General features: G+C 46.1%; 2 protein-coding genes across 6 annotated transcripts in view; both read right to left on the bottom strand.

The window, feature by feature from the left end:
• TMEM200B (transmembrane protein 200B) overlaps positions 1-4,748 on the bottom strand; it is a 103,726-nt gene extending 98,978 nt beyond the window's left edge. The window contains exon 1 of the mRNA XM_090058848.1: positions 4,240-4,748. The gene's annotated coding sequence lies outside the window, so the exon portion shown is untranslated. The remainder of the gene's footprint in view (positions 1-4,239) is intronic.
• Positions 4,749-8,307: 3,559 nt separating this feature from the next.
• Positions 8,308-26,797, bottom strand: part of LOC149859485 (lethal(3)malignant brain tumor-like protein 4) — a 93,983-nt gene continuing 75,493 nt past the window's right edge. For 2 of the 5 annotated variants that reach the window (XM_090058842.1, XM_090058843.1), the window contains exons 21-22: positions 22,175-22,237; positions 8,309-13,881 (exon numbers count right to left, since the gene is read on the bottom strand). In XM_090058842.1, the coding sequence (XP_089914968.1) occupies positions 13,753-13,881; positions 22,175-22,237 (192 nt within the window). In that variant the 3' untranslated portion in view covers positions 8,309-13,752. Of the gene's footprint in view, positions 13,882-22,174; positions 22,238-26,797 lie in introns of all 5 variants that reach the window. The other 3 variants (XM_090058845.1, XM_090058846.1, XM_090058844.1) reach the window with 3 other exon arrangements.

A 26,797-nucleotide genomic window follows, 5' to 3' on the forward strand; every position in this document is an offset into this window, starting at 1 on the left:
TGCCGTTAGCCTTCTTGGCAACAAGGGCACACTGCTGGCTCACATTCAGTTTACATTTTCTATCTGGTTAGGGTAACATGATTGTTAGGCTGGCAAGGTACTAATTTTCAGAGCAGAAAGTAAATTCCATCCACAAACACATCTGCAGAGGTAAAAGTGTGGCTTATGTGCATTCTTTAAAGCACAACTGGTATTCAGAAAGCAAAAACGGGACTTTATTTGGCCAGTCTGAAAACAGGTCGCTTGTAAGTTATAAATGAGACACTCTTGCCTGGGGGCAGTCAAACAATAAATCATAAGTAAATAAGTCTGTCAGAGGACGTTTGGAAGTCCCTACACCATGACTTCTAAGCACTGAGGAATTGCCACACTGTTAGTACAACCCCAAGTATGTTTCTTTGAGAAACAGCTGGAAATATTCCAGTAACAAATGTATGTCTCCAAACAGGAAATCTCTCTTTTATTTATGTTAACAGACCTGGGTGGTAACCAAATGAATAATGCAGAGAAGGGAATTGGAGAGAGGAGAAGTTATCATAAAAGAAATCAATAAACTTAGACTCTCCCTGGTGGTAACTTTATAAGAAACAAATTATTACTGGATGCCACAACTGAGGATGTAATAGTGCAGAAAACTGTGTTGTGTAGGAAACAGTCTATGTTCACATTATAATGATCACAAGGGGCAGAACAGTCTCTGCCAGGATTATATTCTTCCTTTACTTTGTAACAGTAAAAGTAACAGACTTAATGTCATTTTTTTGTGCATTAAACAGAATAAAAACAACTGGAGGGAGAGAAAGGAAATGCACTTGATGGATAGAGTACGTCAAAGCTGCACTTTTTTCATTCTTTTCTTAAGAAGCCCCCTCATCGTTTCACCCTCCCAGTTGAGGATAGTTTGACTGCATTATAACAATGTTAGTTTTCACAGTCGCTGAGCTAGCAAGTGTTCTCATGGCTTGAAAATTTACAAACATGGGAAAAAAATAGGATTCTTGTGCAAGCAGCAGCACTGGAGCTCCTTGCTGCTGTGGTCAGACTGCTGGAAAGCTACTAAATGCTTTGGATACAGTCATGGGTGCTTGACGTGGGTCTCTTTTTGAGAACTGGTAATTCACCTTGAATTCTTATTGAATCTTACTGAAAACTGGGAACTGCAGCAAAAAAAAAATCATTTTTTAATGTGAATGGGTGAATCATGAACTCTAGCATTTAGCATCCTGAGAAAAGGAAGGATGGTGAGCAGCAGAGTAAGGACCCTGGATTTCAGCAAAGCAGACTTCGACTCGCTCAGGGAACTCATGGACAGGATCCCTTGGGAAGCCAGTCTGAGAGGGAGAGGAGTCCAGGGAAGCTAGTTGTACTTTAAAGAAACCTTACTGAGAGTGCAGGAACAAACCATCCCGATGTGCAGGAAGACTAGCAAATAAGGCAGAAGACCAGCTTGGCTTAACAGGGAACCCTTTAGTAAACAAAATCACAAAAAGGAAGCTTACAAGAAGTGGAAACTTGGACACATGACTAGGGAGGAGAATAAGAGCATTGCTCAGGCATGCAGGGATGAAGTCAGGAAGGACAAAGCGCAACTGGAGTTGCAGCTAGCAAGTGATGTTAACAGGGTAACGAGAAGGGTTTCTACAAGTATGTTGGTAGCAAGAGGAGGATCAGGGAAAGTGTGGATCCCTTACTGAAAGGGGGAGGCAACCTTGCGATAGAGGATGCAGAAAAGGATGAAGTGCTCAATGCCTTTTTCACTTCACTCTTCACAGGCAAGGTCAGCTCCCAGACTACTGCACCAGGGAGCATGGTTTGAGGAGGAGGCGAGCAGCCCTCAGTGGTGAAAGAACAGGTAGGGGCTGTTTAGAAAAGTTGGATGTGTACAGGTCCATGGGGCCAGATGGGATGCAACCAAGGGTGCTGAGGGAGTTGATTGATGCGACTGCAGAGCCACTGGCCATCATCTTTGAAAACTCATGGTGATCAGGAGAGGTCCCGGATCATTGGAAAAGGGCAAACATGGTGCCCACATTTAAGAAAGGGAAAAAGGAGGATCTAGGGAACTACAAACCAGTCAGCCTCACCTCAGTCCCTGGAAAATACGAAATGACCGACTCTGTGGATGTGAGGAAATCATTAGACATGGTATACCTTGATTTTAGCAAGGCTTTCAATACGATCTCCCACAACATTCTCACAGGCAAGCTAAGGAAGTACGGGCTGGATGAATGGACGGTAAGGTGGACAGAAAATTGACTGGAGCATCAGACTCAAAGAGTAGTAATCAATGGCTCAAAGTCTAATTGGCAGCTGGTATCAAGTGGAGTGCCCCAGGGGTTGGTCCTGGGGCCGGTTTTGTTCAATGTCTTCATCAACGACCTGGAAGATGGCATAGCATGCACCCTCAGCAAGTCTGCAGATGACACCAAGGTGGAGGGAGTAGTAAATATGCTAGAGGGTAGGGATAGGATTTGGAGTGACCTAGACAAATTGGATGATTAGGCCAAAAGAAATCTTATGAGGTTCAACAAGTGCAAAGTCCTGCACTTAGGATGGAGCAATCCCATGCACCAGTATAGATTGGGGGCTGACTGGCTGGGCAGCAGCTCTGCAGACAAGGACCTGGGGGTTACAGTGGACAATAAGCTGAATATGAGCCAGCAGTGTGCCCTTGTTGCCGAGAAGGCTAATGGCATCCTGGGCTGCATTGGTAGGTGTATTGCCAGTAGGTCCAGAGAAGTGATTATCCCCCTCTATTCAGCACTGGTAAGGCCACATCTGGAGTGCTGTGTTCAGTTTTGGGCCCCCACTACAGAAAGGATGTGGTGGACAAACTGGAAAGAGTCCAGTGGAGGGCAACAAAAATAGTTTGGGGGCTGGGGGACATGACTGATGAGGAGAAGCTGACTGAACTTGGCGTATTTAGTCTGAAGAGAAGACTGAGAGGGGATTTAATTAGCAGCCTTCAGCTACCTGCAGAGGGTTTCAAAAGAAGACAGAGCCGGACTGTCCTCAGTGGTGACAGATGACAACAGTCTCAAGTTGCAGCAAGGGAAGTTTAGGTTAGATATTAGGAAGAATTTTGTTACTAGGAGGGTGGTGAAGCACTAGAGCAGGTTACCCAGACAAGTGGTGGAATCTCCATCCTTGGAGCTTTTTAAGACCCAACTAGACAAAGCCTTGGCTGGAACAATCTAGTTGGTGATGGTCCTGCTTTGAGCAGAGAATTGGACTAGATGTGACCTCCTGAGGTACCTCTCAACCCTCATTTTCTACGATTCTCTAAAAATAGAGCTTAGCAAGAGCAGCCCTCCCTGGACTGCCCCTAAGTTTCAGCAGTTTCTGCTTCTGCCTTCCAGGTGTGGCTACAGATGCCAGAGAAGGCTCCTCCATGATCTATCCTCCACCAGCCTAGCACAGCTACGCTCTTCTATTATGTTGACAGTGGATGTGATTCACCATGTCCATGCCCCCACCTTGCTGAAAAGCTTTTGATGTCTTCTAGGAAAATTTGAGTCTCTCAAGAGACAGAATTGCATGCATATTGCTTATAGCAAGCCTGAGGCTTAGCTGAACCCCAGGGGATTCTGGGAGGAATGAGGACTCTCTTGAGGCTGAGGTTGAACCCGATGCACATCAGAATTTGAATCCATAAAGCAAGTCCTTGTGTCTTACTGAGGGGTTGTCAGAGAAGAGTCTGTGGACTGTATGATCAAAGGATGAACAGCTGTCAACTTTTGTGCTACACCACGAGTCACGCATGTCACTGCTACTTTTTCCTCTATGCTGTTAGAAGAGGTGTGCAGGAGGCAGGAACCTAGTCACTGTACACCTAAGAGGCATGGAGGAGCTTTTAGAAAATTGAGATGAGGGTGTTAGGGGACCCTGGGGGTTAAAGTCAAATGGTAACAGCTGTCTGAGAGCTAATCTATTTTACTGGAGCAGCCAGACTATTCCCAAGGTCAGATACTTTCCAAAGACCACCAGTCAAAGCTGGAGAAGAGACCTGGAACATATTTATGCAGTGATGCCCATCAGTTGTCATCCACTATAAACTGGAGTTAATACGAAGCTCCCCAAGAGAAGCAAATTTTCTGCAATAACTTTTCTACAGCAAGGGGCAATGACCCACCACTATGAATGAAGCCCTCAGCGAGGCAGTTGCAGCCAGGATGAGGCCCCTTAAGTTGACCAGCACCAGACCACAACTGGCAGAGTTTTGATCAAAACACAACTCACAAGATGAAGGACCTTCCAACAGCCGGCATGCTTGTCACTGTGATGCGACTGACACACACAGGAGTCACTGGACTCAGGCTCTTCATGAACAAGACACCTTCCACTGGTCAGAACATCCAGGGGCTGGCAGCATCCCTGACCCTTTCTTCCTCTCTTGTGCTGAACGTCATTTCTCTTCTAAAAGCAACAACAAAAATAGTGTCCCAACTGGCTTCTCAGGATTGGTGACTCTGGTAACACTTTGTATCCACTCCTTACCTGCAAGATCCAACCCAGAGCATGAGGGGTCTGATGCTACGTTTCTGTAGTTGGCAGGGGGATAAACCAACCTCTCTGTCTGATGAGAAGTCAAATTCTACATGCTGTCACTCCAGTTTCAAGTATAAGGCTCTGGGATTTATATATGTGTAACAGTGAACACAGTTGGCCCCTATTATCCTGTCTGATTTCCTATTACAACTTGATGTCCTTTAAGGGCTCTTTGTTACTAACCCTTTGATTTGCTAGAAAGCGTCTGTGCCTCCTTGCTACGTTGAAACTGCACGAGTAACCCTCAATGGGTTTAGTTTAAAGGGGGAATTTGATGAAGGGCCTAGTAGCTATGAAAAAATTGGATTACATTTTTTTATTTAAGAAGATTAAATATGCAGCAGAACTTTGTAACAATATAATCATCTCCTATATAGAGCTCTCCAAAAGCTTTATGAATGTTAATTTAAATTCCCAACACCCTTTAATTAAATGGTAAAAACCCTGCAGTTGGAGTAGGGTTTTAGATTTTAGTACAGCTGCTACTCATAATTCTTGTTAGATCAGTTGATTTCAAGCCCTGATGATGAACCAGGTGTGAATTACAATGTGACCTACCCCATTTTGCTTCTACAAAGTACAGGTTTCCATCGATTTATGCTGTACATGCATTCAAACTTGCATAAAGCGAACCCACTTTACAATGCAACAAATAGGGATAGGTTCCATGGTGGTGAGGGAGGGAGGGAGGGAGGTTGGGACTAGGGAAGGGGCAGGGGGAGGGGTGCCGCTCCTGGGGTTGCACAAGGTAGCAAAGCAGAGGGAACAGAGTGGCACTCACCCCAGCCCCGGCTGCAGCGGCCCCGGGACTGACCGGTGCCAGCTGCCTGCACCATGCTTCGCCTGTCCCCACTCACCTCTGCTCCTGGGCTGTGTCGTGCCCTGGTGCAGGCAGCTGGTGTCAGCTGCTCCCAGGGCTGGGGTGAGTGGGTCCATGGCCCTTTCTCCTCTGCGCACAGACTTACCTGTTGGGCAGGGGGGCATCTATGGTGATCGCATAAGGGTGAATTTACCTCGCATATTATGAATGATGGGTCTAAATATGCTCATCATATGAGAGCAAATTCACACATAAAGAACCCGCATAAATTGAGGGAAACCTGTACTGGAAGAAATACTGTTCTGAACTGAACATTTTTAATTATAAATACTCAGCTCTGGCAGCTGCAGTTCTCAAAAGCGCACCTCCCTTGGAATCATGCAACATGAACTCATTGCTCACAATGCTGCAGCATCTCTAACGTGACACGAAAGAACGAAGTGTTCGGACCACTGGGATTTGAATCTGGAGCACGCAAGCCAATAGGCATAGCTTAAGCCTTTAAATCCCACTAGGCAACTGGTCAGACACCCGCCCCAGCCCAGTCTTGTCCCTCCCATAAGGATACTGATGAGGAGTCAGGTGACCAGAAGGAACGTATAGACACTGTGAGCCCAAGGGGAAAGGGTGGGGGGGCTATAAAACCCCTCTTACTTCCTGTGCAACTTGTCCCAGCAATATTGCTTGCATGTGTGCTCCTTGGGCCTCTGCCTTGCTCCAGCTGGATCCCAGCCTCACCATAGTCTGTTTGGACCTACTGGCTCTGATCTACCTCCTGTCCTGATACTGCCTCAACCCTTGGCCTGAAGACCCAGGCTGTGACTATAGGATTCTGGCCTGCCTATGGTAATTCACTGAGTGACTGCCTTCACCATTTCAAAGCTGGAGATGGCGCACAGCAAGAGGCATGCACTACTGCTACCTGGATGTCAGATTTAGGAAGCATCACACATCTCGGAGACCAGCGTGCTACATGGCAGTTCAGCAGGAGCCATCACGGCTAGGCCAGGGTCCACAAACACGCGGCACCCTAGCAGCACGTTTCAAGTTCAAATCAGCACCCAGAGAGCTATTTATATACACAATTTACTGCCAGATTTCCTGTGGGCAGGGTTCCCATAAAGAATGAAGATATCTCCTGGCTCCTGGGGTTTCAGGCCACGGGGGTGGTAGTCTGCTGACTATTTTGTCTCAACTTGGCAGTGTTACTCTCCTAAATCGCAGTGGGGTCAGCTCAGGACAGCCACAGCTTAGTGTAAATGCTGCTCTGCTAGGCTGAAGTTTTGGGAAAGACAGAATGTTTAAGATGTTTTAGTTGGAGACTCAATTAGATGCAATCTGTAAATCAATTAGATGCAATCTGGTTAGCATCAGTTTAGGGACAGCAATCAGAGACAAAGTTCAAAAGAGCATGCATCTGCCATGGCAGGGGCATCAAATTTACAAGCTATGGGAGAAGAAAATCCATGTATACTTGCACAGAATACTCCATCAATGCAAACAGAGATATGGGGCACGTCTTCATATGCTATTAATGCAATATAGGAATCCTAGCCCAACTAGGGGATCTCTGGCAGCTGCCCCAGTAGCAGGGCAAGTCCTAGCCAGCTTCCTGCTGGGCAGGGAATCCTCCCCTGGCAGGGGGCTCCCTGGCAGCTGCCCCACAAGCAGGACAACTCCCAAGACAACTGCCCCTGGCTGAGTGGGGAAGCAGAGAGCTCCCCAGTCTCAGTGCTGCTCCACTCCTGGCTCCTGTGGGGAGCTGGGAGCTGAGCAGGGCCAGGACTGGGGACAGAGAACTTCCCCCATCCCCTGTGGCTCTCTGCTAGTGTGGCTGACAGGGAGCAAATTTGCTTCCAGTCAGCATCTACACGAGCAGTACCCTGCAGTTAATTTAATATCTATATTTACAGGTACTAGCTAACTGCACAGTAGACATATTTACTGCACAGTAAATGCCACACACGTAGATGGTGATGCTTTAGTGTGCAGTAGATTAGTCGTGCAGTAAAGCATCTTGTGTAGATGTGCCCAAAGGTGCATACATTTGCCGACAGGATACCAAAGTTGTTCTTCAACAAGGAGTCTGATGAAGATTCTTAATGGAATGAGATGTTGAGGATATTGAAAAGAATATCGATAGTCCAATGTGCTGACAAAACACACACGTGCCAGGCAAAGTTCCAAGAGCCCTGAAAAATAAAGCAAAAGCAAACCTAGATGCTGCAGAGCATCCACCAGACATCAGCTAACTCAATTTAAGATCTGGCTGCTGGAATGAAACCAAACAAGCTAAAGGTTTAAATAGATCCAAAAAAGGCTACAGTGACTGAGCACAAATACCACCCACCAGATGGGAACAGTTATGGGAGTTATGTTTCAGCATCAAAATGCCTGTTTTTAGTACTATAAGGTCCAGCTTCAACTGAGAAAGTACAAGAGTCGGCACTTTCAACTTCCCTTCTGGTGGGAATAAGGACCAGCAGCTGCCCTTCAGCCTGCCTCAGTCTTTGAGCTATACCAAAGTCTTTGTCTCAGAGGTCTTTAGCTCTCCATTAGCAGAAGCAGCTGTTGATCTGCTGATTTGGTCTGACTGATCAAAACCATGCTGCAACGTATCTAAAAACCTGAATTTGAATAAGGACAATCCAAAATGAACTTATGAAATTCTCTCTCACATAGAGAAAAAGGAATCTAACAAGGCAGTAAGGCAGGCAGAAAAAATGTACAACTAGAAGGACCATAAAAGATATTCACACTGATGTTAGCAAGTCCTCAGTGATCTGTAACACAGTAAGTACTCCAACCATAGCAGTGCCTCACAACAATACAAAATGCTGGGATGTCTGGGAAGAGAAACTTTTCAGGGATCAAAAGTTGTCAGAAGGGAACAATCAAAATATTTCAGGATCAAAAGCCTAAATATTTTGATTGACACTAATTCCTATGGTATGGATGATGTCCTTTTACATGAAGGCTACCTTGAACAGAACTAGGGGTGGAAAAAAGGCAAAAAGTGATAGTAACTGCCACTTTCATCCAATTCAGAGAGAGGGAGACAAGAAATAAAGCCCATTTCTTTTAAACCAACACTCATTTGTACAGTCCCTTAATACAATTAACTCAGAAAGAATCCATTGCCTTGGAACATGTATATTAATTTATTCCCATTTCCAGAGGAAAGCATTTGGTGGTAGGTCAATGTCCAACATGTAGCAGCTAGCATCAAAGGTTCAAGTATTTTTTGGTTTTAAAAAGCAAACAAGTTTCAAACACTGAACTGAAAACCTTGCCACAAATCTCCACCCCCCCTTTCCAGTTCAAGTAATATAAGTTTCAGAAATAAACCAGCTCATCACATGATGGAGAGAATGTCAAAAACTTTAAAGCTTTATGTGGTATAAATCCCTTAGCAGGGCATGAAAGCAGCAGGCAGGAAATCTTCTACAGCTGAACTTGCTTATCCCCTGGGCTGGTTTTTTTTCTTTGGTTTAAGTTTTTGCTATCAGTGTTGCTGAATGCTTCTCTCTAACATTAATGCGATTCATTACCCAGAGCAGAAATTTTCTACCATTGGATTACAAGGCTGATGATTTGTGATGGCACAGAAATATTTAAACAGGACACTCTGGTTAGGCAAATAAAAGAAATAAAACCCTGAATTTTGGAGCTCTGAAAAGGGATGGGGAAGGAAAAAGGAATGCAATATGCTGAGCAAGTAGCACAGAAATCATTTGGAATCTATATATGTTTTCCTTTGCCTGCTTGGGTCATGTCTAATAGTTTTACAGATCTGGCTTGTTTTGGGTGCAATAGATTTGTCCTGTTTTTCAAATGGATTTTGTCTTTCAGAATTGAAGTTCTGATGGGCTGTCAGTTAACCTGTCCTGATGTGTGTTTGCGAAACCCTCTAAACCAAGTAAAAATAACTACTTCCAGATGTATTGAATGGAGAGCCCAACCTTTTTTGCTTCCTACTTTAAAGTGCAGTTTTTTTAAAACTAATAAACAAAAGTAAATCAAACATGTTTTTCAGGCTTCTTGCTTAAATACCCATTTCTCAATCATCATATAAATGTATGAAATGGCTTTTCACTGGTGGCTGGCTGTATTGTCTCACACACATCACATAATACAGGAAACAAATTAAACTTGCTAATGACATGGATATGAATTGAAAAATGACTAATGTGACATCTCCAGCCAATAAATTCCTAACTCTCAGGGGTGAACAGGGAGTTAAAAGATGGGGTGGGGATTTGTGCCTTATTAATGTCTTGCTTTTTTAGCATTCCAGTAAAGACACTGGAAATACGAAGGCAAAAAGATTTCTGATTTCAACTACTTTAAAAAGTTGATTTTATTTAAAATTGGTACATTTGGAAGGATTTAAGAGCTAGCAAGAGGTGCATGTGTTCTTGCTTCCTCTGTAAAGACGATTACCAGATTAGAAAAAAAAAGGCCCAAGAAGCCTATTCCTCCTCCTCCCATCCATAAAGAATTCCCTGCTGGAAGCTTACACTACTGCTCTGCTGGAAAAAACTCCAGGCAGATATAAATTATTTTCTTTGTTCAAGCTGGCTAGGAGGCCTGCAGGATTAAAGACCTAACTTCTATTTGAATAATGTTAGCATGAGACTCTTGTTGCTTGCTTCACTAATTTTCTTTACTTTAATACATATATAGTATTTATGGCAGCTGAGACTGACTTTCATCATTCATGATCTTCAGCTGGTTAAAAATTAAAGTTAATTTGTAGCGGGACCTGTTCGCACTAGGAGCTGAATTATGCTGGGTGCCACAGAAATACATGCACACAATCACAGTAAACAAAACTGGTGAAACAAGCAACGACACTCTGAAACTACCATTTTTTGCTGGGAACAACCTGCTGTCTCCAGTGAAATTTTCAAAGACAGGAGGTAAAAGAGAATATAAAGGAGCTGTTTATTAACACTGAGTGCACATTCATCAGTGCATCTCAAAGCTCTTCCCACAGATGGGTATTATCATGGCTTTACAGATGGGGAGACTGAAGCACAGAGATTTGCTGTAATTTGCCTAAAACCATTCAAACAAAGCAGAGTCCTGTGCCCCTCAGTTTTCCGCTCTAATGTAAATAATTCTGCCACACCTAAAACGTGTATTGCATCAGTGCGTAAGATGTGTTGCTAGTGATTCCAGTTACGGAAATACTTTGCTTTAGCAAAGATCACTGTAAAATAAAAATCTGAACCCTAAAAAAGATGTCCATTATATTTTATGTCACCCCAGAACATCTCCCTACAGGGCAACTGTGTGTTCTGAATATGAGATGTGGTTCTTTGGTGATTAATTCCTGTTTTTACATTAGAAATGTACTTGTTTTGTCCAGTGCACATCTGTCTCAGCACCATAAAGCTGCATTCAATTACTAAACCCTGCTATAGGGATCTCTGCAGAACACTGTCTCTGATTAACCCTCATTCACAGCAGAACATGTGTGTGGAAGTCTTAGGCCCCTGGCAGATGTTAAAATAACTGCATGATAGGATCTAATCCCCGATTCCAACAACTGCACAACCTGCTATGGCATACATGCATGGTAAGATGCACAATTTTGGGAATCAGGGAGTATCTAATCACGCAACTGCCAGAAGCCCAGGTCGGCCTGCCCACTGGGAGCCTTTGGTCCCTGGCCCCCAGCAGCCTGGGCTCCCACTGCTGGAAGCAGGTGGGCTGAGGCAGCTTCAGGCCCAGTTGAAGACCTGGGGCTGCCCTGGGGGCTGATACCAACTGACTGTCAGCATTGGGCTACTTGGAAACCTGGGACTGAATAGGGCTGGTTCTGACAATCTGCTTACTGTCAGCATCAGGTGCCAGATGGCCCCAGTCCAGGGACATGCTATGCATTCAATTTAAGGTGCAATACAAACCAGCCGCAAAGATGGATTGTGTGGGCAATCTCTTTATGGCTGCTTTGCCATTTTATGGCACCTTATATTGGGTGACTGTATGGCACTGTTGCCATTTATAGTGTGGTTAACATGTTAATTTCCTATCTACAACAAAAATAGAAAGTAGGGAGACGTACTGCTCCTTATATTAATCCAAGACAGATTCAGCAGCTTGGATTCCACTCTATTTATAAATTTTAAAGGACTTAGTAACTGTATGAAGGTTACAAAGACCTGGCTCAGAAGCTGAAAAGTTGAAACATGGATCTGGAGGGGGTGTGCCTGGAAGACCAACAGTTTTCCTGACATTTGTCATATGGCTGTGTTTAAAGCATTATCAATAAATGTGTTTGAAGCATTATCAATAAATTATGTAGTTTTTACAGTAGCGTAGGACTGAGGCTAAGGCCACAACACCTGTGATAGCCACCCCTCATACAAGAGGTTTTTTTCTGCAGAGCCTTGGGTGATTCATATTTCCTCTTCCTGGGCTTCAGTGGTGTTTCCCCCACTTTGACAGCGGCATGACACAGGTAACATACCACCAGTACCACTACTGCATTCAGAGCGTTCACTCACACATATACGTTATGTAGAGGTGTCAGTCATGCTCTACCCCAATCTCCTTAAATGAAACAGAAGGAGGGTTTATCTGGATAAGATAGACCCTAAGGGCCTCTGTGAACACACCCTTGCCCCCAGGCTATTTTCTGGTCCATACCAGGGCCAGAGATGGAGCCACCATCTGTGATACTGCAAGGCATGGAAAGAAACATCTAACAGAGCCCTAGAAGAACGGCAGAAATTAACTCTCTATAATCAAAGGAGATTTCTGTTTGTTTGTAAAGAACTGTGCATTCTTGTCACGTTCTGGCTATCATACAAGAGTCTCTTTAAAATTATACTGTAACTTTTGGAAGAGAAGGAAACATTAATCAATATCCTATTGTTACAAAAGGGTACCAATTGCTACACATGTGCATAGGGACATTGCTACAAGCTTTGCCCCCTCCCTGATACAGGTATAACCTGTTCCATTATTATAGACAAGCTAGTTCCCTTTTTTTAACATCTGTCTTCCTCCTAAAGTGCTCAGAAGGCCTGTAAGGGGCTGCCCAGCTTTGTTCCCATTCTCTCTGGGCAGGAATCTCACCCCTACGCACATTTTACTTACCTTTTCCCCTTCATTCAAAACCTCATCCTCATCCAACCAGCCTTCTCTGTCCCTTTTGTCTACAGCTCCAAGGTGCTGAAGCTCTGTCATGGCAGCTTACTCTCTCAGGTAGAAGAACAGGCCTTGGGAGGCTGAATTTGATAATGCTGTAGCCATTTGTGAGCTTCAGCTTCTCAAGACAAACCAAAACTGAATGTGTAGAAGGCCCTGTTCATACTGGAAGCAAAACTATGCTCTATAAAAGTGAGTTTAAACTTGCCTATTACTAGTATAATACTACCCTTAAGGTGAAAAGGGTCTTGGTGAGACAACCAAATTCATGCATACTCTCTCCCATGTCCTCAGACAAGATCTTCATAGTACAAAGATTCATGGGAAATGCTAGGAACAATTTATACAGGCATGATCCACACATTCAGTAGAAGTTTGTTCTCAGTTGCTGGCCCATTTTAAAAACAGAACTGCCTCCAATCACTGGCCTGTCTGAAAATAGATTTCGCTTCACTTGCATGCTGGAAGGAAATCTTTTAAAAAGACTCTGCATTTAGAGTCTGGAGCATAACATACTGAGCTGGCAGCCTGAATCGGAAAGCGGTAGTCCTTTGCTGCCAAATATAAACGTAAACCGTCACGGTGTGGAAGCCATTTGGACCCCCAGTGGTGCAGTTCTGTTGGATAGTATGCATCTCCTTAGCAGAGAGTATGAAGCAGCCAAGAGCACAGGATACATTATGATATTTTAAAACAAGTCTGGAAAGGTCAGCAGCTGATTCCTAGTGGTGAGGAATTTGCATGCACTACTCTGAAGTGCACTCCTTTCCCTTTCAGTCTTCTTGTCCCCACCCCCAAGTTTTATATACATCAAACACGCTGGTGATCAATCAGACTCTCTTTCAGGCACTATTGTTGGACAGAACTGTCAGTTTGCTTGAGATTTCAGCTCCACCAATAGCATCACCCTGTTTCCCCTTATAATTGGAGGTTTCTTCTGGATCTCAAAGAGATTTTATATACCAAAAAACCCGAGTCAATTAGAAAATATAAACATCTCCTCTTCTTGGAAGTGAAACTGCCCCCATTCCAAATTGAGGCAAGATTGTTACATCTTCAAATTTCTTTCAAAAGGTTCCACTTTAAGTCAGTCTGAAGTGTGATCAGGCCACTGCCTCACAAATGTCCCAGTCCACCTATTCAGTACGTTGCAATGAGGACACTGAACTCTGAGGCCTTCATACTCTATATTGACCCTTTGGTCCTATATCAGGGAGATCCTTTCAGTCTTCTTCAGCAGATTTGAACATGAGAATGGCATTGTAGATTTTCAGTGCAGGACCCAGCTTGATGCTCAGTATTTTAACTATGTCAGTCTGGTTCAGAAGCAGAAAGGCTTCACCATCTATCTGCTGTAGAAGGGAAAAAACAGTATATAATGAGTGTTATCACCTAGATATTGTCTTGATTCCATTCCCCCTCTCTTGGATTTCAATTAAATAAAGAAAATGTATTTAGAGCAAATGAAAGAAAACAGCTTGAAAGACTGAAATCTTATATTTGTCCATAGGTCTTGTATTCACAGCAGACCAGTACAAGTTTCTAAGGCATACTGCTCCCCTTCCATATATCCCAACCCTAATGTCTAGGGCCCATCTCTGGAAGCGAAAGGGGCAGTGTGTGCTGAATTCTGATGTCAAGGTTGCTGGTAAAGGTAGAAGTTGGCATCTGTTACAATGGTGGTCTACATTCCCTAGGAACTATACTGAAGTTTAAAAAATCCTATTTTAAAAGCTTACCAGCCATCAAGAATCCCAGAAATGATTAAAAAACAGAAATCAGACACCAGGTCTGTGAAATACAGTAGACAGGTCTACACGTGTACTTTAATGTGCAGTAGCCTATTTTATTGTGCATTAGAGCGTCATGGTAAAAAACGTGCTAATATGCTAATGCACAGTAAACTTAGGCTACTGTGCATTAAGCATCACTAAAAAAACACGAGCTTTTACTACTGCACATTAGGGGAGCTTAATGTGCATTTAGTTAGTACCTCACATTAGAGGTACTGAATTTAATGCGCAGCAGCAAAAGCGCATTAATGACTGTGTAGATGCACCCAGTAAGAGGCAAGTCAAACAGGATGATCAATAGGTGCTACCCAAGCACTGTGGCATCATGTTTGGCTGGGAACAATAAAAATCATCATTTTCTGCTACAGTCATAACAAACTGCTATTGAACAGAGCTTCTCAGCCTGTTAGACTAGCCAGTGCAACAGCCAACAGAGCACATAAAACTGTGATGTGCATCAGCAGATGTGTCACCAATATATCCAAGGTGCTCCTCCCTCTCTATAAGTCGTTGGTGAGGCCACAGCTGGAGTACTGCATCCAGTTTTGGGCACCCCACTTCAAAAAGTAGGTGGACAAGCTTGAAAGGGTGCAGAGAAGGGCCACCTGCATGATCAAGGGCCTGGGGGACAGGGCCTTATGAGGAGAGACTTCGGGATCTGGGCTCATTCAGTTTGGGTAAAAGAAGGCTGAAGGGCGACTTCATAGCCGCCTACAAATATGTCGACAGAGAACATCAGGATCTGGGAGAGCAACTTTTCAGAAAAGCACCCCCTTGGAGGATGAGGACCAATGGGCATAAGGCAGTTGGGAACAAGTTTAAGCTAGACATATGGAAAAACTTCTTTTCTGTCTGGGTAACTGGAATTTGGAACACACTTCCAGCAGGGGTGGTGCAGTCGCCATCCCTGGCGCTGTTCAACAGGAGGCTGGACAAGCACCTTGTTGAGCTTGTTTGAGCCCAATTACCTCCTGCGAATGGCAGGGGACCGGACTTGGTGATCTTACAGGTCTCCCTTCTGGTACTTCTTTTCTATGATTCTATGTAAAGCTGGAGGAGCTCTGACTTGCTGACCGCCCCCCGTGTGTTTTGGTTACAGCTGCTGAAGCCTTACAGCTAAGAAATCATTTGCAGTGATTTGAACATCTGGGCAGTCTGGCAAGCACGCCCATAAACACAGAGACTCCATTTAAAAAAAGGAAAACAAAAGAAGTTAAGAAAATTGGTTTCAGCAGCATAAAATGGGATTCTTTAATTTGAGGAGGAGAGATGATAGGTAAATGAAACAATGAATGGTAGGGAGAAGATAAACTGTCTGATCCTATGTATATGTTTTCAAAAGATGAGAGGTAATTAGCTGTGTAAGAGTGTGAGGACTTCAAGTAAATTGAAAGGAAGCATATTGAAAACCAATACAGGTTTCCCTCGCTTTATGCTGTACATGCATTCCAGGAAAACAGTGCATAACTCAAATTTGCATAAAAGAAACCCACTTTACAAAGTAACAAATAGAGATACATTCCAAGACCTCAACTGTACTGATCCCCAAATCCATTTCTACCGCTTTTACAAGACAATTTTGGTACTCGCCAACAGCAGAGAGGAGTAGGAGATAAACTAGCGGGACACTCAGAAGCCATAATAGCGAAGGCAACTACAGAAACACGTGTCGCAGACAACAAGCAAGACACACAGATCCACACAGGAGACCATATTTTGGTCTGCGTCACTCTCACAACGCACTGCACAAAGCAGATGACTGCAGGCTTCCACCACATTGATCGCATAAGAGCGAATTTACCTCACATATAGCAATTTTTTGTATAAAAGGGGTCACTGTGTAAGAGTGAATTCACACATGCAGAACCTGCATAAAGCAAGGGAAACCTGTACAAGGCAACAGTTTTTTCATGCAACATGTATTTAGGCCATGGAACTTCTTGCCACTAGATAACACTGAATGCAAGAGTTTAATAAGAATAGTCACAGCTACCCTAGAAATGATAAAGACATAACTCGTATAAACCCCTAACGCTTCAGGGCAGAAGCAAAATATTAATAAACAAAGACAAGGAAGAGATTTTTTCCCTGTGGGCCTTTACTACGTACATGTCCATTACTAAGAACTGATGCTAGTAAACATTAGAAGCAGAATACAGATTAGACAGGGCACATTTCTGCTCCAGGAAGACAAATCTTATGTTCCTATTATTCTGCCAACTAGAAATATTTTTGCATTTTAACAACTGGTTGATCAGTATATAGCTGCCTAACTGGATGGGACAGACATATGGTATGGCACAGAACCAGGAGCCAGCAGATTCATTTCTATTCCACCTTGACCACAAACTCAAGTGCAATCTTGAGTAAGACATCTGACCTCCATGGCCCTTATTATCTACACCTTCAAAGCAGGAAATACAGCAATGCTCCCTAACAACCAAGCAGTCAGTTATTTTATTCATTTGTGTTTGTAAGGTGCTTAAATACTGAAGTACTGAAAGGAGTGTAATACAAATTATTTGGGGGGGGGAAATGTTGCTTAAATAAACTAAATCTAGAGCACGTGTCAGAAACCTATGATCCATGGTCCAGGATCTGGCCAACAAAGAGGTTGGATTTGGCCTGGGAATCAAGTGGCCGGCAGCTGTGCCAAGCCACCTGTCCCCTCCACAGCATCCCCTTTTGTAGCTCTCGTGCTCGTCCTTATGCCTCACTGCCGAAGGGCTGGGTATCTGCAATGAGGGTAAATGCAAGAAAACAACTTGAGCTCTGGGAAGAGAGTGGAGAGGGAGAGGAGAGGGTAGAGATTTGCAGCCTGCTACAGGGAGCCACGCTGCAAACTCTGGCCTGTTCTGGCCCAACGTTGTTGTCCCCAGACCTAAAATAACTAATATTCTGGAAGATATAAAACCCAATACCCAAACTCCCAAGAATACTCTATAAACACGCTATAGGTAAAAACAGGAGAGGACAAGGACACTGCCAACGCTTACATGATTCTAGTAAAATGACCACACACCACAATGCAAAGGAAGGCCACACCTCCCTTTTGTCCATGTTGCTGTCCAACAACAAGCTGGCCTAGAGGAAAATTCCTTCCTGACCCCAAGTGTGCTAAATGTTGACACAGAGGAAGAGCAAGACCCTTCATCCAGGAAACTATGCAGGTTGTTTTTGCTCTATCCCATTTGGTGTCTTTTTAGGATTCTTCGCACAATTTGTTCTCTTTGTTCTTAACCACTTCCCCTCCCCGAGCCTGCACTGGATTTATTTACTCTAAACAGAATGCACTTAGAGGCCTGATTACAGTTAATGGACTATTCGAGTGGAGTTCAGCACTTCTGTCACTCACACTTCAGTTCTGGCCAGAACTAGCTGAAGCTCAGCATATTGTTAAAAGGGTTTTAATTCCAAACTGGCAATTTAGTGTGAATAAAAGTCTGCAAATTCATGCCAGGAATAGGGCCTGGTACTTAGCTGGGCTAGCTTTGGGTTAATAGGAAGTGGCTAAGATTGGAGGTGCACTTAAGACCCATTTAAATTCCAACTGCAAGTGGTGGATAGATCAGTAAAATCTTATTTATTCAAACCAATCTTCTCTGACTAGCTCATCACTAAAAACTGGAGTATTGGCCCTATGCTTGCTGACACAGAAAACTTTCTTTTTATTTAAGTAAATTCCATTTTTCCCATTCTATTCAATTAAATAGTGTTCCAAAGTATTGCTACTTCAAAAAACCCCCACAATTTAAACTATAAATATACAAGCATCACTTCTATTTATCTGCTACTGAACTGCAGCTATCTCAGGGGTCCAATAATTTATGTTCTTCTGTATTTATTAAGAACATTTCTCTTACAATGAGCATGATGGACTATTACTTATTTAGTACGAAAGAGTAGGGGTTGGTAATACATGGCCAACAGGCCAGCTCTGGCGTGTGGAGACACTACATCTGGCCCATGGAATGGGAAGGCTTTACTTCTGCCCACACCCATGGGCGGGGCAGATGGAAGCTGTGCCGGCACTGCTGCCACTTTTCTCTGCTCTCTGGCTGCAGCAAAAGCATAACTTCCAGCTGGTGGGGAACTGAGCCGGTGCCCACTCTGCCGCTGGAGCGGGGTAGGGCAGGGGGAGGAGGGAGCAGGTGGGGAGAAACAGCAATGCAGACACAGTTTCCAGCTGCCTGGTCCTAGTGCAGCTCCCCTCTAGCTCGAATCTGTGGGTGCACGCCAAATGGGCAGGTGGTGGGGAGGGGACTGGGAAAAGCAGCAGTGGTGCAGATGCAAATCCCACCTGCCTGGGGGCAGCATATGTACTGGCAAAGCACTCCATCACAAACATGCTGCTGAAGTCACCTGGCTTATGCCACACTGAAACCAGGTTGTTCTGGTTTGTGGCTTAAGGTTGCTGGTCTCTGCACAACAGTGTGCTTGGTACTTCACAGAACATAGGAAACATAGTCCCTATCCTCCAGCTCTTACAACACCTGATGTTAGAAAGGAGAGGTGTGACTAAGCAAGCTGATCAAATGGTTAAGAATACCTTAAGATGTGCCTGGAAATGAAAAGGGAGCTAGTATAGTCTCCAGAACAAGGGTCTGAGACAACCACACAAAGAACAAGCAAAAGAGTCACATCCGGTGCTAGTTGCAGTTTTTAAATGGTCTTAAAAAGCTGGGTAGAGTGTATTACAATACACTGAAGTAATTTCAGAAACAGCTAGAGCTGAGAAAACCATCATAAGGTCAGACTCCAAGAGGAAAGGCTGCAATTTCCTACACAACTGCAAATTCATCTACCATTGCTTTGGGATCCAAGAGCAGCTGGTGACCCCTAAGAAAAATTCTCTTGGTTGCCAGCCTCATTAACAAAGGCAGGCATGACTTCTCATCAAACAGAGCAGAGGAGTTCTTCATTGCTGCATCGCAGGCAGGCACACTCTGGGCCCGGCATGCGAGTTAGCATGGAACTAGGGGAAGGAGGCAGCACTTATCTGAGTGGTGCGGTGCCGCCAGTGATTTTTGCATGTGCAGCTTTTAAAGGGGCCTGCCAGTGGGAAAAAAAAAAACAGTTTGGGCCCAGCGAGAGACACACAGGGGTAAACCTGTCACAACCCCATGAGTTAGGACTCCTGACCTGACCCCCAGTGTGGAGCCAAAAGGTAAGTGGGGCCCATAGTGAGTGGACGCTAGATAGAGAGGGCAGCTGAGTGGAGCCAAGGAAGGGTCACCCACGGCTCCCACTTAGCCCAGCTCCCTAGGGAGCTGTGCAAACAAGCGTGCTCTGGGCCTGGCAAGCGAGTTTGCATGTGGAGTTCCCACAGGAGGGCAAGCGGGAGGGTCTATTGGTGGGCACTCTTACCTCTATGCAGTGGTGTACCAATGGCAGGGCTGGGGGTGCTGGCCTGGTGGGGGGCGCTTGGTCCCCCAGTGGCACTTCTGGTTTTGCCACTGGCACTTCCAGGCTCAGCGATCAGCTGCAGGTGGTGGGGGGGTGGGGGGCAGTGCAAATGTAAGCATTGGCTCCTGGGTGCTGGAGACCCATGGTACGCCACTGCCTCTACATGCCCCTGGTGGCGACATACAGCACATTCCATGCCTCTGGCGTTCCTGGGCAGCTGAAGCCCCACACGCCATAGGATAATCCTTTGGCAATGGAGCCCAGGTATCCACCTCCAGGGTGAGTTCCAGGAACCCAGGGAAACCCCAGGCTGCTTGGGGTTCCCACTGCAGACAGCTATTTGAGCTTGGCTGCTAAGACACTGGAACAGCAGCTGCAGGGACCACATGGGGGTAATTTCAGACACTCACCTCATCTACTACCTAAACAGCTACCTAGGAGGCTATGTGACCCAGGTCTGTCCCGCAGACATGGTAATGGGTACGCACCACACTCCTAGGCTTCCAGGTCTTTACCCAGACAGAGCCTATGGTCCCAGCCTCCACACAGACTAAGCCCTTGACTCCAGGCTGCAAGGGCTACCTGGCATGTCTGCTGGAGACTGGGAGCTGAGGCACTGGCACCCCCACTTGTGAGATGTATTTGCTGGTGGAGACTCTGGAGGGCTGGGTGAGGGAGCTCCAGGAGGAGAGGTGAACAGGGTGCATGCTATCAGGGAACACAAGGCAGAGATTGACGCATACTGCCGGACCTTGCACCTGGAGAAGGACACCATGGAAACCAGGGAGAAGTACGGGCTTGAACAAGATGCCTCAACTGACAGCGGGTGGAAGTTGGTCACTTCAGGCCCAAAGCCACAAGGCGTGTCAGTTGCTCCACCAATAACCCTGCACCATCGCTATGCAGTATGCAGCCCTCCCAGCATCGATGAATGGGGCATCTGTGTCCTTTGCACTGCAAGCAGGACAGGAACAGCCACCTCACCAAGGAAGCTAAGAAGGGTGATTGTCATGGGAGACTCCCTCCTGTGGGGCACAGAAGGAGTCATCTGTCATCCAGACCCTCTTGCTCGAGAGGTCTTCTAGCTTCCAGGAACCAGGATCCAAGATGTTACAGAAAGGATCCCTAAGCTGGTCTGCCCTACGGACCACTACCCCATGCTCTTCATCCATGTTGGCACCAATGATACAGCAAGAAACAGCCCTGGGAGAATCATGGATGACCACAAGACCATGGGGGCAAAGCTCAAGAAACTAGGAGCACAAGTGGTCTTCTCAATCCTTCCAGTCAGGGGCCGGGGCTAATGAAGGGAGGTTCACCATTCACCAGAAGGCTAAGATCCCAGTTAGTAGAACAAAAGTCCTAGATTTCAGGGCAGACTTCAACAAACTCGGGAGGCTAGTTAGAAAGGCTCATCCGAGTAGGAAGAACCTTCGCTACAACTATAGGATAGGCGGTAGCCCACTAGCTGGCATGGCATCTGAGAGGGACCCGGGACCATAAGATGAATATAAGCCAAAAGTGCGAGCAAGTTGCCAGCAGGGCAAAGAGAACTCTGGTGTGCATCAGCCAATGTGTTGCCAACAGATCCAAGGAGGTGCTTCTCCCTCTCTACTCAGCATTGGTGAGGCTGCAACTGGAGTACTGTGCACCAGTTCTGGGTGCCACACTTCAAGAAAAATACGGATCAACTTGAGAGGGTGCAGAGAAGGGCCACCCACATGACTAGAGACCTGGAGGATAGGCCCTGTGAGGAGAGACTCTGGGAACTAGGCTTGTTCAGGCTGGGTAAGAGGAAGCTGTGAGGTGACTTGATAGCTGCCTACAAATATGTCAGGGGGAACACCAAGATTTGGGGAAGCAACCCTTCCGGAAGGCGCCCCTTTGGAGAATGAGGACCAACAGTCACAAACTGATAGAGGGAAAATTTAGGCTGGACATAAGGAAGAACTTCTTCTCCGTAAGGGTAACTAGAACCTGGAACACACTCCCAGCGGAGGCGGTGCAGTTGCCATCCTTGGAGGCATTCAAGAGGATGCTGGATAAGCACCTTGTTGAGCTAGTTTAAGCTCTTTAACCTTCTGCCTATGGCAGGGGACTGGATTTGATGATCTTACAGGTTCCTCCCGGTCCATTGACTCCACGACTCTATAACATGGTTGCTTTTCTAGCACCAGCACCACCAGCAGTGCTACTGGACAGTCCCAGACAGGGTAAGAAGAATGCCCCATGCAGCTGAAACTGTATGGTGAATTTAAAGTGACAGAATACAGTTGCCCACACTGGAATTTGGCTAGGATGCTGCAGTTTTCCCAAGGTGTCACTAACTCCCAACCTTACATAGCAATGGGTATCATTACTTCAAAATCAACAGAAGTGTGAAAGCATCTCTTTAACTTCAGAATCTCAAAAGCCACAGAACAGCATCCATGCAGACTTTACTTACCTCTTCCCTGAATACAGAAGCTTGTTCCTTACAACCTGGCAAACGCTGAACAAAGCTAACAACCTAAAATAAACATTGGAAACAATAATTAAGATTAATAATTGTGTCTGAAAGTTAAATACCTATTACACTAACAAGTGATACTGGACATTTCTAGAACTGGAAAAGATTAGGGGGAAAAAATAAAACCCTCCATTTTTTTCAGTTTGTTTCCTTTGTGCATTTGACAGCACTTTTTGCCTGCAGTCTATTTCATTGTTTCCTGTGTATCGTTAGCCAGTTCCTCCCTTCTTAAAAGGGGTCTTTATAAAACAAGAAAACACTATTTTTAAAGATTAAAAAAAAATAAAATAAAAAAAAATCAAAATCAAGATGTATTATTTAGAAGAGGCTTTGTCAGAAAATGAAAGTTTTGGAAATAAAGTTTTTAATCAGTTAAATTTGATAATGTCCTTCAAGAGGCAAGGTTCAGAGAAGTACCCAAGTGTATTTTTCCTAAAAAGTAGAACAAAAGCCAGAAGACCATGCAAGATGTAAGCACCATGCAGAGAGAACTTTTGTGGTGGTACAATGGCTATAATTAGGATTACTAGGATAAAAAGAATGAAAGTTATTTTTATGTTAAGTAACAGGAAAACTTTCTAATGGCGAGTACAATTATAGCGTGGAATAATTTCCCCAAGACTGTAGAGAACATTCAACAAGTTAAGTTATTTAAAGCTGGGGTATACAGCATAAGGATCACTCCTGCACTGAAGTGGAGAGCAGAAGGAAAAGGAAACAGCCCAAATGGCTTAATATATATTGTCTTTTCCAGCTGTAGCTTCCATGGCTCATAGAAGATGTGTATATTGAGGAATAATCTGATCAAACATCTTTTACTAATTGGATGTTCTCAACGGGGAAATATCTGTTTCATAAGGCCTGTTCATTTGAGCTAGTACAGATACAGCATTTCTCTCACTAAGACAAATGGACAAACAGCTAATAAGCGACACTGTCAGATACCATTTCCTCCTTTTGCCTTTTTAATTCTTGATAGTCCAACCCACTTCTGAACAGTTAGCATATAAGGCTGTGTGAGGCTTTGGACAGAGCTTCGGATTTGCCTCGGAGAGCCGTCCATAGGATATAATGGGGAAACAATAAAATATCTATAACTTTTGTTGTTTTTTCCCCCCCCCAATATGGGTAAAATTTTCAGGGGTGGTAGAATCTTCAGAGAGGATGAATCCTGCCAAGTTTCAAGGAGACTGGTGCATGGTGTAGCAGGGGGCCTGCTGGGGCCGATCCCCGCACAGCCCGCCCACCTGTTCTTAGGCAAACTGTCCGCCTTTTCGCCTGCCATGCCTTGGTCTTAATCGATTAATTAACAGATGTAATTAGGCGGGAGGCTGCCCATTTTCTGCCCCGCTGCTAGGGGGCACTATCTGTGGCTCCATTCCTCCCCTACACTGCAGCCCAAGCCTCGCTGATGACATCATGATGTTCTCATACATGCCAGTCCCCCATGATGGGGCCCAGAATCCTACTGTAGGACCCCCAACTGAGTTCCTCCCTTCAGGCAGACTCTGCCGCTGACATACTGGGCCACATATTGCCCTGCCATCGGTTCCCCTTTGGGTGTGGTCCCCTCACTGGGCTCTTCAGCTCACACTAGCCCCGGCCCACCTCCAGACCAGTCAGGACCCCAGGCCCCTGGCTCTTGGGCTTCCCTCTCAGTAGGCCTCCTTGCCCTTCTGACCCTCCTGGTCCTGGCCCCCACCTGGGCCAGTCAGGGGAAGCTCTGGCAGGCCTTGATGTATGACCCCTACTCTTATCCTGGGGTCCCCTTCTCTGGGTCCTCCTCCACAGACGTGGGGATCTGGGGTTACCTTCCACCATGACTGGGGCTCAGGGTCTCACAGGGGACTCTCATTCCCCCCTGGGCAGCAGGTTGCGGTAGTACTACTGGTGTTATATTCAACCCAAACTCTGCCTCCCCACATTGGAGGTCTTACTGGGGTCAGGACTCAGCTCTCTCTCTCTCTGGCTGAGCCCCCTCTCCCTTCACAGGGCTCCATACGCTGCCCCCCCTCACACCTGGGGCTCCACGTGCTGCCCCCCTCACACTGGGGGCTCCACACTGCTTATAACGCCCCCTTTACTTGGGGTCTCGGGACTTCCCTCCGCAGGTGGGCTCAGGTGGCCGTAGCTGTGCCTGGCCCCAACTCTCCTCCTCAGGGTCTCCAACCCCTGCAGGGCTCAGGCGGCCTTGGCCACACCTGGCCTCCAACTCTCCTCCTCAGGGCTTGCACCCCCACAACTACCTCCAGTGTACGCAATCCACCCTAAGGTGAGGGCTAGGGGTTAAGGTGCCCCGACCCACCTTTCACCAGGGTGGTAACTGGCCTGGCATTTCCTGGGGGCTTCCGCGCCACTGGGAGCCCCACCAGGGCACCCACCCCCAGCAGGGTGTAGTTTCTGGTCGTACCCAGGACCAGGAGCCTCCTACCATCCCCTACAGCTCCTCCCAATGAAACTCAGCAGACCTCTGGCCAGGCGATATTGTTGCCTGACCTTCAGCAGCCAAACTGCCTTGTTTATTTAGGCTCAGGGCTGCCTATAATGGCTTCCCTCATTAGGTACCTGGAGACTGCCAGCTCCGGGGCCTTAAAGTGGCAGGCACACATAGCACCCTGCCACACAGAGTTTGGGGGGAACAGCACCCCAAATCCTTGAAAGCAAAACTCCTGTCACATCTATGTGTTATACACAGAGGGGTCAAAACTGTGGGGCTGGTAGCTCTTACTGGGCCACAAAGCCTGCCACATTTCAAGGAGATCAGTGCAAGGGTTTGGGGGGAACTGCCCATCAAGCTGCAGACACGCAAAACTGGTGCCTTGGGTGCTGTGGGACTGACTGTGTCTATCTTGACGCAGGGAGGGGAGACACTGCTACAGGCCTGGCTGCTAAGCTGCTGTGTTCCCAGTTACCAATCAATCCATCAGGATTCACTCAGGGACCAGCTCAATGCACAGGACCTTAAGGACTACATAACAACTTAACGAGCATCCATTAGCACCTACAAAACCAGGCTAAGGAGAGGAAAGAATCAATACAGACAATCAACTGCCCCAAGACAGACACAGTCTTGGCACGAGTTTTGCCTGTCACCAGCTAGGGGTGCAGGACCCCAGACTCCTTTGCACCCATCTCCTCGACAGCTGGCAGGCATCGTGGCCTCAGTAGGGGCCACTGTCCCTGCAGCTGTCACCCCGCTGCACCTTAGCACACGCAGTGTCACCCATGGCACAAGTTTCACTTGTCCGCAGCTTGAGGTGTAGTTCCCCCCAAACCCCTGCACCAATCTCCTTGAAACTTGGCAGGCTTTGTGGCCTCAGGAAAAGTTATCACCCCTGCAGTTTTGACCCCCTTGTGGTGTAACACACAGCCGTGACGTAAGTTTGACTTTCAAGAATTTGGGGTACAGTTCTCCCAAGCCCCTGCACCAATCTTCTTGAAACTTGGCAGATGTCATGCTCTCCGCAGAGGCTACCACCCCTGCAAGTTTCATCCAAATTTGGCAAAAAACAACAAAGTTATAGATATTTCATTGATTCCCCATTATACCCTATGGCCAGATTTCCAAGGTGGCTCCTTCGTCTGGATCGAGGTGGAAACCCGGTCTGGAGCTCCGGGTTGGATCGGGGCCATCTGAAGCGGCTGGATCCAAAGCTGGATCAGATCGCTGCTGACTCACACAGGCCTATTAGCACATGAAATACCTTCTCCTATGGATGGTACCGTCTCTGTATTTGGCAAATCCTAAATTCCTACCACTCACCTTCCCTGTGACTCTTTAAAAATGAAACTAGCAAAGTTTCCTTTGGTTACTTTTTTACCCAAGTATTAGTTTCACCTGAGCACAGGTGGCAGAAGGCTAGGGCTAATAGGGTTTAGCCTCCCTCAAACTGGGCCAGTGACAGCAGCTCCACAACCACCACTGCCAAGTGCTATGCCCAGCGCCCCTGCTACCCACTCCTCCAGTGCCGCGCACACAGCACTAGTACAAGCCAGCCCAGAACAGCCCTGAGGGACGTAGGGGTGGGGTCAGGTGGGCATGCTCCACACTGCTCAGTCCCCACAAATAATATTTTCTAGTGCTGCTTATTAGCGCTGTGCGAAGCTTCGGTTGCTGATCTGATTGAGCAGAGCTTCGGCCCAATTCGATGGTCGAATCTCTGAATACAAATCAAGAGACCCTTTAATCTCTCTGAATTGAATCGGAACCCTCCGAATCTATTTGGAGAGATTCAGACATAGACAAAGCTTTAAATGTTTTTTCTACATGCCTCAAGGTACCAGGCGGCTCGTGAGTGCTGCGATGCTAGGGTGGATGGAGTGTCCCACAGAAGCATGGGGGACTCCCCAGAGCACTCGCAACAGACCCAGAAGTGGACCAGAAGCACTTCTGGTCCACTTCCAGGTCTGCCGGGCTCCCCCGACTCGGCAACTGATGCCTCCTGGGTCTGGAGGGAGGCACTTGGGGTTCTCCACGGTCAATAGCTGAGCTGGGGGGGCACCCAGCGCGCTCCCCAGTGTACCCAGAAGTGGACCAGAAGTACTTCTGGTCCACTTCCG

The sequence above is a fragment of the Crocodylus siamensis genome, chromosome 7, assembly GCF_052110815.1.
Source record: "Crocodylus siamensis isolate JL-2025a chromosome 7, ASM5211081v1, whole genome shotgun sequence".
NCBI lineage: Eukaryota > Metazoa > Chordata > Crocodylia > Crocodylidae > Crocodylus > Crocodylus siamensis.